The sequence below is a fragment of the Leucoraja erinacea genome, chromosome 6, assembly GCF_028641065.1.
Source record: "Leucoraja erinacea ecotype New England chromosome 6, Leri_hhj_1, whole genome shotgun sequence".
In the NCBI taxonomy this organism is placed as follows: domain Eukaryota; kingdom Metazoa; phylum Chordata; class Chondrichthyes; order Rajiformes; family Rajidae; genus Leucoraja; species Leucoraja erinaceus.
Genome location: NC_073382.1, coordinates 54466596 through 54481749, shown reverse-complemented (window position 1 = coordinate 54481749; position 15154 = coordinate 54466596). Strand labels below are relative to the sequence as shown.

The following is a 15154-nucleotide window of genomic DNA, read 5'->3' as shown; positions in this document are numbered from 1 at the left end:
GCAGGAAAGAAATATGCGCTCGGTAAGTTGTGTAGCATGTTACAAGTAAATTCTTCATCTCCTCTAAATAATAAACATTTTCTTTAACTAATGGACACGTTCAACATTTCCGAACCGTCTTTTCATTCCTTATTTTTACCTAAAGTCAAAATATGATGCCCACAAGCAAGTTTAACTGATCCATGAATAATATCACATAATCTTTGCTCCCTGCAGATAGGTCACGGCTAATATGCTTGGGATAATAGAAGGGGAAGTGGCAATCAACAGCATGTTTTCTCCCATGTGATTCATGGTCCACTGGTTTATGCTCCCATTAGTAGGGCTCTGCACTTGGGATCAATTGTTCAATACATCTCAGTATTTCTGCAATTAGTTGCTACTGTAGCTGCTGAGAATATTGGCCAGACTGAAGAGAGTATTAAATACTCTGGAATTGGATTTTATGTCCAATTTTAATTTTCGCCCATCAAATTTAAAGATTAAAATGTTGTCAACCTTTCATTGTTTCTTCCAGGGACAATTTTTGTTTCAGATTTTCCATGCATTGATACACTCTAAATTCCTTCAGCAGATTTTACTGTAATAACTGCATAGGGTAAAAAAAAAAAACCCAAAAAAGTGCTGGAGTAACTCAGCGGGTCAGGCAGCGTCTCTGGAGAACATGGATAGGTGACGTGTTGGTCGGGACCCTCGTTCAGATGTTTTCACTATTCCCCCTGACCTCCCTCAACAGACGCCTGACCATTGTATCACTACACCCACACCTCAACGAGTTCCGGACCCGCCATGATGTAGAGCTCTTCTTCCATGGATTCCACCTCCAGGCCTTTTTCAATGGGAGAGAGTCTTCTCCCATTGAATCCTTTCTTCCATCCAACCAAAATCACCTTGTTTTTAACATCCAAAGGGTATGTGGCTGGGAATGTTTCAATGGTTCCAGTAGCTTTTAGATTTACTCTGCGGGCTTTGTAAATGCTTGACTTTCCATTGTTTTTGTCTTATCAGGGCCAATCTAGTGGCCAGTAAAAGTCACAATATCAACGTCATTGTGACCTTTCTGTCCTGGCCCTCTTCCATGACACATGTAAATTGGAGGAACAGTGCCTCATATTTTGCTTGGGCAGTTTAAGGGCCTGTCCCACTTGGGCGTAATATGCGCGGTACGCAGGTGGCGCACGATGATTTTGTGAATCCCAAAATCCTCGGGCGCTGCGCGCGACCGCGCGTCCCTGCCAACGCAGCACGCGTGCATAATGCACGCCATGCGCGCATCACGTGTGCGTTACGATGCACGCGTCGTGTGTCGTGACGCGTAAATGATGTCGCGTAAATGACGCGCAAATGGCGCCCAAGTGGGACAGGCCCTTTACAACCCAGCAGTATGATTTTGATTTCTCTAATTAAAAGTAAAGCGTGCATTCCCTCCCTCCCCCCTCCTCCACCCTGGTCTTCCTACTGGTTCCACTGTTCGCACCCCTGTATCCCTTCGTTATCACCTCTTCCCCAGCCAACAATGATCCATTATGGGATCTACCCTTCCTTGGTCATCTGTTGCAGGCCCTGATTTGTTTCGGCCTTTTCCTACCTCGAGTTCCCCCCTTCACTCTCACCCACTTTCAGTCTGAAGAATGGTTCCGACCTGAAACGTCACCCATCCTTTCTCTCCATAGATGCTGCCTGACCTGCTGAGTTATTACATCATTTTGTGTCTATCTTCTGCTGTATTATAGTTAGTAGGGCCCTCCTGCAGACCTAACTCTCAGTTGTGCAGCCCCCGGGGGAACCAGTTTATTTTCAATTTAAAAAAATGTGATAAATATAATTAATATAGTGAACATACTTTGTTTGGGTATGTATCCAATCAGTATATTCACTTTCCAAGGCATATTGCTTGTGAATTTTATTCATTGTAAAATTGACAATATGCTGCTACCTGCCCACTGAGTTAAAAACAGTGTAGGCCGCAGCAGATTGTCGCATGCAGAATCTGTTGTTATATCCATACTAGGCGCGGGATTTTTTTCTGTGGCCAACTAATGAATTGACCATTTTTAAAATAGGCAATGACAATAGTTGGGCTTGAGATTACACAGCTCACTCAATTGCATCACCTACTGGCTAGAATGCAGAACTGCACCATCTCCAGCAACTTTTATCAGCAGATTCATAAGCCGACAAATTGAAACAATTAGAGCTGATTTTCAATGCACAAATTGCACATGTCAGTAAATTATCCCAGGGGGAAGATTGCCAAACACTCGCGACCTTGCGGATAACAGGTGAATCTGAGGTTATATCCATACTAGGAATCTGGATAAATGACCATTTTTAAAATTGGGTCAATGGGCAGAATTTCACGATGGCGTTGCAACCTTAATTGCCACAGAAGGTTGTGGAGGCCATCAATGGATATTTTTAAGGCAAAATGGATTCTTCATTAGAAGAATGTCAGGGGATATGGGGAGAAGGCAGGAGAATGGGGTTAAGATGGAAAGACAGATCAGCCGTGATTGAATGGTGGAGTAGAATTGAGGGGCCTAATGGCCTAATTCTGATCCTATCACTTATCAACGGGAACAATTTACATTCTGCACAATTTAGATTAGCAGGCCCGACATTTTGACACCAGACTTGCTCTCAATGGTGCCACAAGTCGCATTTCCTCCTGTACCAGCATAAATCACAGCTTTAGGTGCAACTTATAACTGTTGTTGAACACCATTATAAACATCGGCACAGTGGCGCAGCGGCAGCTTTAGAGTTGCTGCCTTACAACGCCAGAGATCCGGGTTTGATCCTGACAACGTGCGCTGTCTGTATGGAGTTTGTATGTTATCCCCATGATCGCATGGGTGCTCCAGTTTCCTCCCACACTCCAAAGATGTTCGGGTTTGTAGGTTAATTGGCTTGGTAAAATTGTAAATTGTCGCTAGTGTGTGTTGGATAGTGTTAGTGTGTTGGGACCGCTGAAGTCTACAGGCCAAATCTAGGGTTGTGCATTATGGTTTTGGTAAAATCCCTGGGGATTTTGATAGTAAGGCCCCAGCCACATGGAAACTTCACTGAGGCATTTAAAACAAAAAATCATCCCCATATGCAGAGATTTTAGTTTCTGGCTTTAAATCAGTTTTGTGGAGGCACAGGAGAAGATTGAGGTCCTGTTCTATATTTTCACAATTAGATATTTGTTTAATGCGAATTATTTTTGAGAAAAAATGTTGATAACTAAGCAATGGAAAATCCTAAAATAAATCACATGTAGGGCAGCCATGGTGGCACAGCTTGCAGCGCCAGAGACACGGGTTCGATCCCGACTATGGGTGCTGTCTGCACGCAGTTTGTACGTTCTCCCCATGACCTATATGGGTTTTCTCCGAGATTTTCGGTTTCCTCCCACACTCCAAAGACGTACAGGTATGTAGGTAAATTGGCTTGGTATAAATGTAAATTGTCCCCAGTGTGTGTAGGATGGTGTTAATGTGCGGGGATGACTGGTCAGCGCGGACCCGGTGGGCCGAAGGAGGGCATATTTCCGCGCCCTATCTAAAAACTAAACTAAACATATTCACAGGCTTTCTCCACTTGATGTTGCCCATGGTACTACTGGTTTTATTTCAGCTATTGGTCCAACTTGCAGCCAACATTGGATGACTCTTTATTAGGAAGAACTAGTATTACAATGCAGTTGCCACGTGTCCAATGTTCCCAATCTATTACCGAGATTACTTTTAAAAGCAGTCTATCATTGGATGAATTTTTCACATTCTATTAAATGTTTCTCGGTGAAATATTCTAGAAAGAACCATGGAAGGTCAACTCTGTGCTCCAATTTCCTGAATATTTCACTGAATATTTAAGTTAGCGAAAAGAGGAAGGTCTTAGAAACTGATCACAAAATATTTGTGCCCTAATTGCAAAATTGACGATGCTTTCTGACATTTTTTAGCTAGGAGGGAAAGACTACATGGCTTGCAGTTCTTCATACTTGAGATAAAAATACAATCGCTCTCACAAAATAACGCTTAATTCTTTGATGCCCCCCCCCCCCTTCTGAATACCCAGCAGAAAATGGGAAAATCCAATTATTATGGAGCAGTGATGCGTGACTCTGAGGAGATTAGAACTGAACCCAAGATCTCTAACATGACCCAACATAATTTTCTATCATCCAGCAACCTTTCATTAACTGTGCATTAGCAAGTCGTAAATAAGGGGCCTTTGTCTTTCAGACTGGTGCCATAGTTGGGTGAATATCATTTACCCTCAGCAGACTGCATTTTAAACAATGATTACTCAAATATGATATGCTTTGTTTGAATTATGCTGCATGTAAACTGATGACAATTATGTGCATGCAGTAATCTATAATAATATACACATTCAGGGAACAATGTGAAGAATACATGTAATTTTAAAGACAAACTAAAATTTCATTTATATTTGCAATCTGTATTCAATTTATTTTGTTACAGTGATTACACCAGTCTCGTTCACTTTCCCTGCAGCAGTTTAATAGTGATCAAGATTTTGTCCAGTGCTGTCACAATTAGGTGCTAATGCCTGCAATCTTATTTGCATTTAAACCCCCAATTGAAAAACAGAAAATGTAGGAAATACTCAGCAGGTCAGGTCACATGTGGGACGAAACAGAGAACTAATGTTTCAGATTGAAGACCCTACTGTATGTCAGAAACCTGTAACTACTTGACCAAGATCCAATGCCAATACCCCTGATACCTCACCCAGGACAATTCTAGCATTTCCCACATGCTAGTCATGAGGGTGCTTGTCAGTGTGTGGTTCAACATTGGGGCAAGGCTAACTTTGAAGGTATTAGACAGGTATTGGAAGATATTAAGGCAGAGATAGATCGATTTTTGATTAGTTCAGGTGTCAGAAGTTATGGGGAGAAGGCAGGAGAATGGGGTTAGATCAGACATGATTGAATGGTGGAGTAGACTTGATGGGCCGAACGGCCTAATTCTACTCTGATCCCTTATTACTGTATGACAGCAATTTACAAAAGGTGATTCGAGTAAATTGTTTGCAGGCAAAAGAATACCCAGAATATGGAATGGTTTTTAAAGTGTGATAGTAAGAGGTCAAGGTACGCAAGTTCCACTTAGAGTGAAGGGCAACACAGATAGGAGAATGGAACTAGTAGTTTTGCTGTCATCCTGCTTAGTTTCACAGTTCTTACCCACTTCATTATCACCTCATCCACAGCCGATAATGGGCCAAAGGTGGGATCCACCTTTCCTTGATCATCCTCATAGGCCTTGATTTGTTCTTTTCATATCTTTCATTATTTTGTTCTTTGTGCCCTTTCATACCTCTAGTTTCCCTCTGTCTGAAGAAGGGTCTCGACCCGAAACGTCACCTCTTCCTTTTCTCCAGAGATGCTGCCTGACCCATTCTAGCATTTTGTGTCTATCTTCAGTTTAAACCAGCATCTGCAGTTTCTTCCTACACGCTAAGTCCAATATAGTTTTGCTCATATAGCTAGCATGAGATAACATAGATGGGTACCTGAAATAGATTCAGGAGAGAGGGGGAAAGTTGGAAATGTAAGATTTAAGAAATTAGTTTTCTAAAGATTTGAAGCAAGAGAATTTGGAATGTAGTGGAAACAATGAAACTAGATAATATAGTATATAGTAGCTTGCAAAAGTATTCAGATCCCCTTTACCCCTAAATAAAATCCAGTGCAACCAATTGCCTTTAGAAGTCACCTAATTAGTAAATAGAGTCCAATTGTGTGTAATCTAATCTCAGTATAAATACAGCTGTTCTGTGAAGGCCTCAGAGGTTTGTTAGAGAACATTAGTGAACAACAGCATCATGAAGCCCAAGGAACACACCAGGCAGGTCAGGGATAAAGTTGTGGAGAAGTTTAAAGCAGGGTTAGGTTATAAAAAAATATCCCAAGCTTTGAACATCTCACGGAGCACTGTTCAATCCATCATCCGAAAATGGAAAGAGTATGGCACAACTGCAAACCTACCAAGACATGGCCGTCCACCTAAACTGACAGGCCGGGCAAGGAGAGCATTGATCAGAGAAGCAGCCAAGAGGCCCATGGTAACTCTGGAGGAGCTGCAGAGATCCACAGCTCAGGTGGGAGAATCTGTCCACAGGACAACTATTAGTCGTGTACTCCACAAATCGGGCCTTTATGGAAGAGTGGCAAGAAGAAAGCCATTGTTGAAAAAAAGCCATAAGAAGTCCCGTTTGCAGTTTGCCACAAGCCATGTGGGGGACACAGCAAACATGTGGAGGAAGGTGCTCTGGTCAGATGAGACCAAAATTGAAGTTTTTGACCTAAATGCAAAACGCTATGTGTGGCGGAAAACTAACACTGCACATCACCCTGAACACACCATCCCCACTGTGAAACATGGTGGTGGCAGCATCATGCTGTGGGGATGCTTTTCTTCAGCAGGGACAAGGAAACTGGTCATAGTTAATGGGAAGATGGATGGAGCCAAATACAGGGCAATCTTGGAAGAAAACCTGTTAGAGTCTGCAAAAGACTTGAGACTGGGGCGGAGGTTCACCTTCCAGCAGGACAACGACCCTAAACATACAGCCAGAGCTACAATGGAATGGTTTAGATCAAAGCATATTCATGTGTTAGAATGGCCCAGTCAAAGTCCAGACCTAAATCCAATTGAGAATCTCTGGCAAGACTTGAAAATTGCTGTTCACAGACGCTCTACATCCAATCTGACTGAGCTCGAGCTATTTTGCAAAGAAGAATGGGCAAACATTTCAGTCTCTAGATGTGCAAAGCTGGTAGAGACATACCCCAAAAGACTTGCAGCTGTAATTGCAGCGAAAGGTGGTTCTACAAAGTATTGACTCAGGGGGGGGCTGAATACTTTTGCACGCCACACTTTTCAGTTTTTTATTTGTAAAAAAATTTGAAAACCATGTATCATTTTCCTTCCACTTCATAATTATGCCCCACTTTGTGTTGGTCTATCACATAAAATCCCAATAAAATACATTTACGTTTGTGGTTGTAACGTGACAAAATGTGGAAACGTTCAAGGGGTATGAAAACTGTTGCAAGCCACTATAGTTTAAAACAATTGTATGAGGGAGATAAGGACAATACCGGACTCATGGAAATAGGAACACTCTCACGTCACAGTTATAATACTATGTTCTATCCTACACACTAGGGACAATTTACAGAATCCAATTAATCTACAAACCTGCACGTCCTTGGCACGTAGGAGGCAACTGGAGCGCCCAGATAAAACTGTCACAGGGAGAACGTGCAATCTCTGTACAGACAGCACCTGTAGTCAGGATCGAATCAGGGTCTCTTGTGCTGTAAGGCAGCAACTCAACCGCTGCGTCACAGAAACGATGCAATAAAATTAGAGTACAGGGGAAATCTATGAAGATATTGGCAGGATAAAGGCTATGCTTAAAAAATAAATAGATGCATTAATTTTGAAAATTGAAAGGAAATTTAATTGAGTTACAAATGATGAGAGGACAAGAGAGATTATTAACTACGAGAAATAAATTTACCGTAATAGATTGGAATGGAAGTGAATTATTTTTTTTCCCAAACGATGATGAGTTTTGGAACCTGCTTCCTTGATCTCATTTATAAAAAACACTGCACACTTGAAGGGCTGTAATATTTAAAGCAGTGTACCATGAGCTGAGACGGGATTTTAAGCTGGATGGCTTTGAAAGCCAACGTGAATGCAATGGACCAAATTATTTTCTTTTGCACCATAAATTTTTATGTCTATAATTGTAGATTAATAAAGAATGCAACATCCTTCAAATATTGTCCACTTTGTTTTTAATGACATTTCTGGACAGACTTTGTGTTGCACAGAATTGTAAGGAAGTGACATTATACATTGCAGCAGTTATGCTGCATATAATGAGAACTGTACCAAATGTCAGACTATTGCACGGGCTGCACAGTTGTCCAGCAGTGGAGTTGCTGCCTTAAGGGCCAGTCCCACTTTCACGACCTAATTCACAACCTTTTTTTATTCGTGGACAATTTTCATCATGTTGAAAAAATGCCCTGACCTACTTGATGCCACGAGTACCTACGACTAGCATCACGACCTGCTGTGACCTCGTGATGACCATGCTGCGAGTATGAGTCAAGGGCCAACTTGGCAGAGGTCGTGAATTAGGTTGTGAAAGTGGGACAGCCCTTTACAGTGCCAGGGACCTGGGTTTCATCCTGACTACAGGTGCTGTCTGTATGGAATTTGCGCGTTCTCCCTGTGACCACGTGGGTTTTCTCCTGGTACTCTGGTTTTCTCCCACACTCCAAAGACGTGCAGGTTTATAGGTTATTTGGCTTCTGTAAATTGTCTCCAGTGTGTCAGTTCGATCTAGTGTGCGGGTGATTGCTGGTAGGCACAGACTCAGTTGGCTGACGGGCCTGTGTCCATGCTGTATCACTGATCTCTTGGTGTGTGAGTGCGAGTGCGTGTGTGTGTGTGTGTGTCTCTCTCTCTCTAAGTGGGACCCAATATCACGCGGGAGGGCTGGTGGGCTGGCAGTTGACATGGCTATTCTTTGATATACCATTTCAAGCAGGGTGCAAGGCCACCAAATTCATTGCAGTTTCATACCATTTCAAGCAGGGTGCAAGGCCACTAAAGACAGCGAGTCGTGACCTCTCCCTCCTCCATCTTGCAGAGACTGAGCAATGCCCACACTTCTGGGTTTTATAGTCCCTCCCCCCCTCCCACCAGAAGGGGCGTGGCCTTCATGACATGATTGACAGGAGAGAGCATCTCAAAAATCTTTAAACACTAATAACTCTTTCATTTTTCATCGATGAGAAAAATCCTCAGCACCTGATGAGCAAAGGGGTACTCTGAGCAAGAGTGCCATAAATCACAGCCGTACGTGGTAGCGTTTTTTCTAAAATCAATATAAAGCGCAAACAGGAAGTGGTCAAGATTAGATTTTTAATTATATAGAAGGCAAGGCAACTTTAATTAGGCATGGCAACTTTAATTAGGCAAGGAAACTTTAATTAGGTAATGCAACTTTAATTAGGCAACACAGTTTTAGCATTTCCAAACCAAAGGCAACACAGCTTTAGCATTTCCAAACTATATTTTCAAACCACATTAAGGGCAATGACAGGTCAATAAAACCACTCACAGTTTAGTAGACATGTGTTCAGTGTTATTCACAGCTCAGACTGAGAGCTGTGACCCTCTCGCTCCACATCTTGCAGAGACTGACTGAGGTACTCAACACGTCTGGGTTTTATAGTCCCTCTGGAAGGGGCGTGGCCTTCAGGAGAGAGGATCTCAAAATTTTTTAAACGCTAATAACTCTTTTATTTTTCATCAATGGGAAAAATCCTCTTGTCCTGCGCATCGGAGGGGGACTCTGAGTAAGATGGCCAAAAATCACAGCCGTAAGTGGCAGCGTTTTTTCTAAAATCTATATACAGAACAACAGGAAGTGGTCAAGATCAGACTTTTAGTAATATAGATATATATATAGTAACATTTAACCCATCCCATGTTACAAACATATAGTATTCAACAACATCCATGCCTGTAGTTATAGTTTTAAGCCCTGTCTTACTTAATGCAGTTTTTACATTTTACACATTGGGAAGTGCTTTCTATGCAACTGGTGCACACAGGGTTTGCAGTTCATTTAAATATGAACTCTATATTATTCATAACAGTGCTGGTGATATAAAAATGTGGACTAATTTGGTTCATCAGGGAATGAATCCACTGGTTAATTGATTACACTTTTACTTCACTCCAGCCATCAGGAAGAAAGTATAGGAGCCTAAAAACTGTAACATCCAGGGCCAGGAGCAGCTTCTTCTCTACAGCCATCAGGCTATTAAACACTACAACCTCCAAATAGCCTCCAAACTATATTGACTTGGGAACATTATTTTTAACTTTTCATTACAATTGTCTATTTACTTGGGTTTTTTTTTTAACAGACTCTGATTTTTGTTGTTTCTTATGGGTTTTATAAAGTAATATGTTTATATATTTGTTGTGCTGCTGCAGGTAAGAATCTCATTGTTCCGTTTCAGGACATATGACAATAAAACAGTTGACTTTTGACTCGGCATCTGATTTAATCACATTGATGGAAGATTGCAATAGCAGCACTGGCTGCTGTGGGTTTTCAAATGGGCTACTGCATTGTATTTTCTTGGATGACAAAGAAAAGTTCTTTGTTTATTTTAGAAAGAGAAGAAAAGTGGACTCTTAAAACTTCTGTCAGGAGCATCAGGAAAGAAGAAGCCCCGCTCCCCTCCATCTGTGTCTCCAACTCACGATCCCCAGCAGGGGGCAGCAGAGAACACCGTGCAGGGAGCGATGGGTCCTGGGGTTTCTCCAGTCTCGTGCCACGGCAGAGCTGGATCTTGCCCTTTAGAAAGTGAAATGCAAGGAGCTATGGGAATGGAGCCATTGCACAGGAAAACGGGCTCTCTGGATTCCAACTTTTCCATTTCTCCTCCCGCAAGGCAGCTATGCTCCTCCATGGTTGCAATCCGTCCAGAGCTCAAGCCACTTCCTTGTGAAAGGTAGGTACATAATATTTATTTTAAAAGCTCTGTTAATTATATTATTATTTATCAATCAGTCCATTAGCTAGCTTCACAGTTTGCAACTATGTATGTTTGTACAGTTTGCAACTTGGGCTCACACCTGTGTCTATCCAACAATCTGTCTATCTGGGAGCCCCTTCACCTGTGGTCACCTGTGGTCACCTGTGGTCAATGGCGGACTGGGTCTAAAAATATTGGTTGCCAGGAGACAAAGGGGGCCCACTTTATCAGGGCCCCACTTGATATAGTGGGCAATTCATCGGGCAAGCTGACACCCTGGTCAGTCCGCCACTGCCTGTGGCCACCTGTGGTCATGGTGGCCCCGATTTGTCCTGCCTTTTCTCACTTTCAGTTTTTTATTCCCCTACTACTATCTATAAAACTACTACAATCAGTCTGAAGAAGGGTCCCTACCCGAAGCGTCATCTATCCATTTTCTCCAGAGATGCTGCCTGACCCGCTGAGTTACTTCAGCATTTATTGTCTACTTTATTGGTATCGTTAACTAAATAAGAATAACACATTGAAAGTTTAAAAGACATGTTAAATAAGTCTGGAAATATAGGTGGGAATGTGACGAGAAGGTGTTTATCACCCCGACGGGAAAAATGGGAGTAGAATGTGTGAAAATGAGAAGGCTATGGCCTAGTGTTTGGAAAAAATAGGAAAATAGGAAAATTAACGAGATTGACACACACAGCCACAAACAAGACAACGTCTTAGTAATAATATATATAGATATATAGATATTATAATTTATATCATGATCTTCACATATAAAAATGATCCTCTGCCACATTTGAAAATGCCTAATTCCAAAATACCTCACATTAGTTTTCTGGAAATTTAAAAGCAGATCTTCAGGTGTTATAAATATTTTTCTGCCCATCTACTATTGTGTGAATATGGATAGTAAAAACATCTGTAAGCAATGTAATTTGGATTGGAACAAAACATCATAAATCATGTGCTACTGAAACCAATCTTTTGTTTTCAACACTCATTAAAATGAGTGAAATTGCAATCAAGACTCGCACTGAATCATCCAAAACCACATTAAATGTAGACCCTGTTATTCTGTGTGCAGTTACATTTAATCACTGCTGGTTGTTGTTTTCTTGTTAATAGAGGCTCCCACTCCCCACCACGAAGTAGCCGATGTCCAACATAATTTAAATAACATTTGCTCTGCTATAACTAGACAGGAACCTAGTGCATTAATACAGATTTGATCTTGACAGCCATGCCCTCATCACTTGAATAAAAATAAATCCATGTTTTTCAATTTATGATCAGAAAGGGTTCATGTAAACTGGTTCAAATAATCAGTGTGCTCTTTTGAGGGGGAAATACCAGATATCGTACATCTCAGCACATTACATCGACTGTCCAAAAGCTATATTATGCATTGTCGACTATTATTGTGACAAACAGTTACTTCACCTCTATGTCTTAAGTTGCTGTGATTACTTTCCAACTACATGCAAGATACAAAGAGCAACACAGTATTGCTGTCTGCGGGATGTAAATTACATAGACTGGGGGAATGAGGGCTTCAATATGTGAGTCGTGCAAGAGGAATTATGTAGCAGTAGGAAATTATATTGACCCCAGTCGTAATTGTGGTGTTGTGTCCAAGAAAATAACCAGATAACAGTCTACATTTACATAATTTGTGCAAACTGGCTGGTGTCTTAGTTAAAAGAGAGCTGACAAGATGATGGAACATTTCCAATGCTGGTCCTCAGAATAGATTTCAAGCTTTATTTTCAGTTTACTCAAGAGGATGGGAATCGGTTTCACTATTGACAGTACGGCTTTGATCAATTCTCTGCTCTGGGGACTTGGATGTATCATTAACAAATGTAGCAGCAAATATAAGATTAATTATCTGAAATGAAAAGGAGTAGTCACAATGGGGAGAAATGTGGAGTGACTCATTCTTTAACAATAATATAAAGCTACAGTATTTAAGATGATAATTCTTCATTGACAATGATTTATGTTAATTATACCTTTAGGAATTTCATAACAGATTTACTGTAAGAATTTGAATAAAATGTTAGGTCATTTTTAGTACCTGCAGCTTTCATTTTACTACCCATACGTATTATTGTTTTAAATAAGGGAAGAAAGTGATCTGAAAAATTACATGATATGATTTACAATGAAAAGTATAGTAATGATCAAAGATACATCTATTTCTAAATGTAAAGTGTAAAGTTGATTTCAGTCAAGGAGCTTCACTCCTTTATAACTCTAAGTCTGTAACCTTTACTAATTTTACTCTATCATACTTGAGCTGTTCCCAATCTGGGCTCTTGTGCAGCACAAATTCTGTTAACAATCAAGTCCTAAAGAGAAGACCAAGATCTTGTCTTGTTTAAAGGATCTTGTGAAGAAATCTAATCAAGCTCCCTGTTGCAAGATTGGATGATGGTCACTGCTAGAAATTATTTACAAAACAACATTTGGTTGTTTAGCTCAACTAAACAAGTTTATAATATGTAAGAAGGAACTGCAGATGCTGGTTTAAACCAAAGATAGACACAAAAAGCTGGAGTAACTCAGCGGGACAGCCAACATCTCTGGAGAGAAGGGATGGGTGACATTTTGGGGTGAGACTGAAACGTCACCCATTCCTTCTCTTCAGAGATGCTGCCTGTCCCGCTGAGTTACTCCAGCTTTTTGTGTCTATCATCACAAGTTTATTATTATCTTATTTATTTTCTCTTTGGATCCTTTGCAAGTGTTAAATGAAATCCAACTGTCTGAGTTGGATCTGTGGCAAGATTGCAATAGTTGTACTATCACAAGAAGATTCACTGATGTTGAAACGATGAACATATTTTACATTCATGGTCTCTGTAGTTCAATAATTGTTTCACTTGATATTCTTTTCCGATTATAGATTTATTTATTTTTTAAAAGCACAATTCTGGTTGAAATAACATTTCTTATTAAAAAGCCAGATTGTATCTGTAACACAACAGCTGACTGAATGATTCACACCAGTTTGCATTAATGTGACAACAACAGTCATTTTTGCAGAAACTACAATGAATCCATTATTTAATTTAGACATATAAATTATTTTTTTCTAAGCCAATAATTAACGAGTGCAAATTAAATGGGCAAGGCAACTTAAGCTAATAGGAAAATTGCTAAGCCAGCTGTTCAAACACATAATATAATAGATGTAAGATTGCAATTGCCATATTTGCAGAGCAAAGAGCGACTCCTAATCGAATTGTATTTATGTCTTTTGGCAGATATCGTGTACTTGTTCCCTATCCCCCACAGAGTGAAGCTGAAATAGAACTAAAAGAAGGTGATGTAGTATTTGTTCACAAGAAACGGGAAGATGGATGGTTCAAAGGCACATTACAGCGAAATGGGAAAACTGGTTTATTCCCAGGAAGTTTTGTGGAAAACTTTTAATTAGACTTGCTTATCCAGAGCTGCTGTTTTATTATTGAGACTGGTCGACTTTAAACATAAGTAAATGAACTATGAAGCACAAAGTCACAGGAATCAAGAATTCACTGCCATTGTCACTTCCAAAGAAATTAAAAATTCTGTCTATAATAATGGCTTTTCATTAATTAAATTGTTGTATAAACATGTACATACTTAAGTATGTTGTAGCAGTGCCTTCCCCATGAAGCCACAGACTGAAACACAAGTACATTTGCATTTAAACTATACTGAAATACATTTATTATTTACTGTGTAAATTATAAATTTGGACTTAAAAAAAATAGAATTTTGATATATCATAACTTATTTGGTAAGATTAGCACAAATAATGAATGATTGTATGTGAGATGCTTTCTCTGACAGGTAATTATGATTTTTCTTCTTGCAGTATAACAATTAGCAACCAAGAAATAATTGGAGCCGTCAACCTTCAGGGAAGCAAAATATTTATCACAGATCAACCAATTTGTTACTTGTTGTTCAGTTACATTAGTCAAGACAGATGACTGTCTAATTCACAAATTATATCAATCAAATATAAAGATGTAGCAATTAGTAGACCATGTTAATCAACCAAAAATTATTTGAATCATATTAATGAAAACTGACTGTTCTATACAGAAAGAAACTAATGTGAAGGCAATTTTACAAGAGAGAAAAGAGGTCGCTAGTCTATTATCAATATGTTTAAGAGAATTCAGCACTTTTCTCCTTGAGTAGCAAAAATAATAGAAAAAGCTATCATACCGTCATAATGGATTTGGGGAGGCCATCATATTCTGTATCAATAATTGCACGGAAACATTCAGATTACCTGGTGTCCAGTTGTTCGGAATGGTTCAGATCTGGCTCACTCCTTAGTCTAAAATGAATGGGGGTGTCATCGCAAGAGTGTTTGACTGTTAATAGACACAAAATTCTGGAGTAACTCGGGACACACAGCATCTCTGGAGAGAAGGAAAGGGTGACGTTTCAGGTTGAGACCTTTCTTCAGACTGACATCATGGGAGAAGGAGATACATAGACAAGGAAGTGTAAGGTGTGAAAATAGGACACAGGGAATGGAGATCAAGG

The 15154-nt window shown here is 40.2% G+C and overlaps 1 protein-coding gene across 1 annotated transcript in view; it reads left to right on the top strand.

The window, feature by feature from the left end:
• Positions 1-14191, top strand: part of LOC129698154 (E3 ubiquitin-protein ligase SH3RF3-like) — a 279328-nt gene extending 265137 nt beyond the window's left edge. The window contains exons 9-10 of the mRNA XM_055637083.1: positions 10236-10576; positions 13873-14191. Of these exons, the coding sequence (XP_055493058.1) occupies positions 10236-10576; positions 13873-14041 (510 nt within the window). The 3' untranslated portion in view covers positions 14042-14191. The remainder of the gene's footprint in view (positions 1-10235; positions 10577-13872) is intronic.
• Positions 14192-15154: the final 963 nt, after the last annotated feature.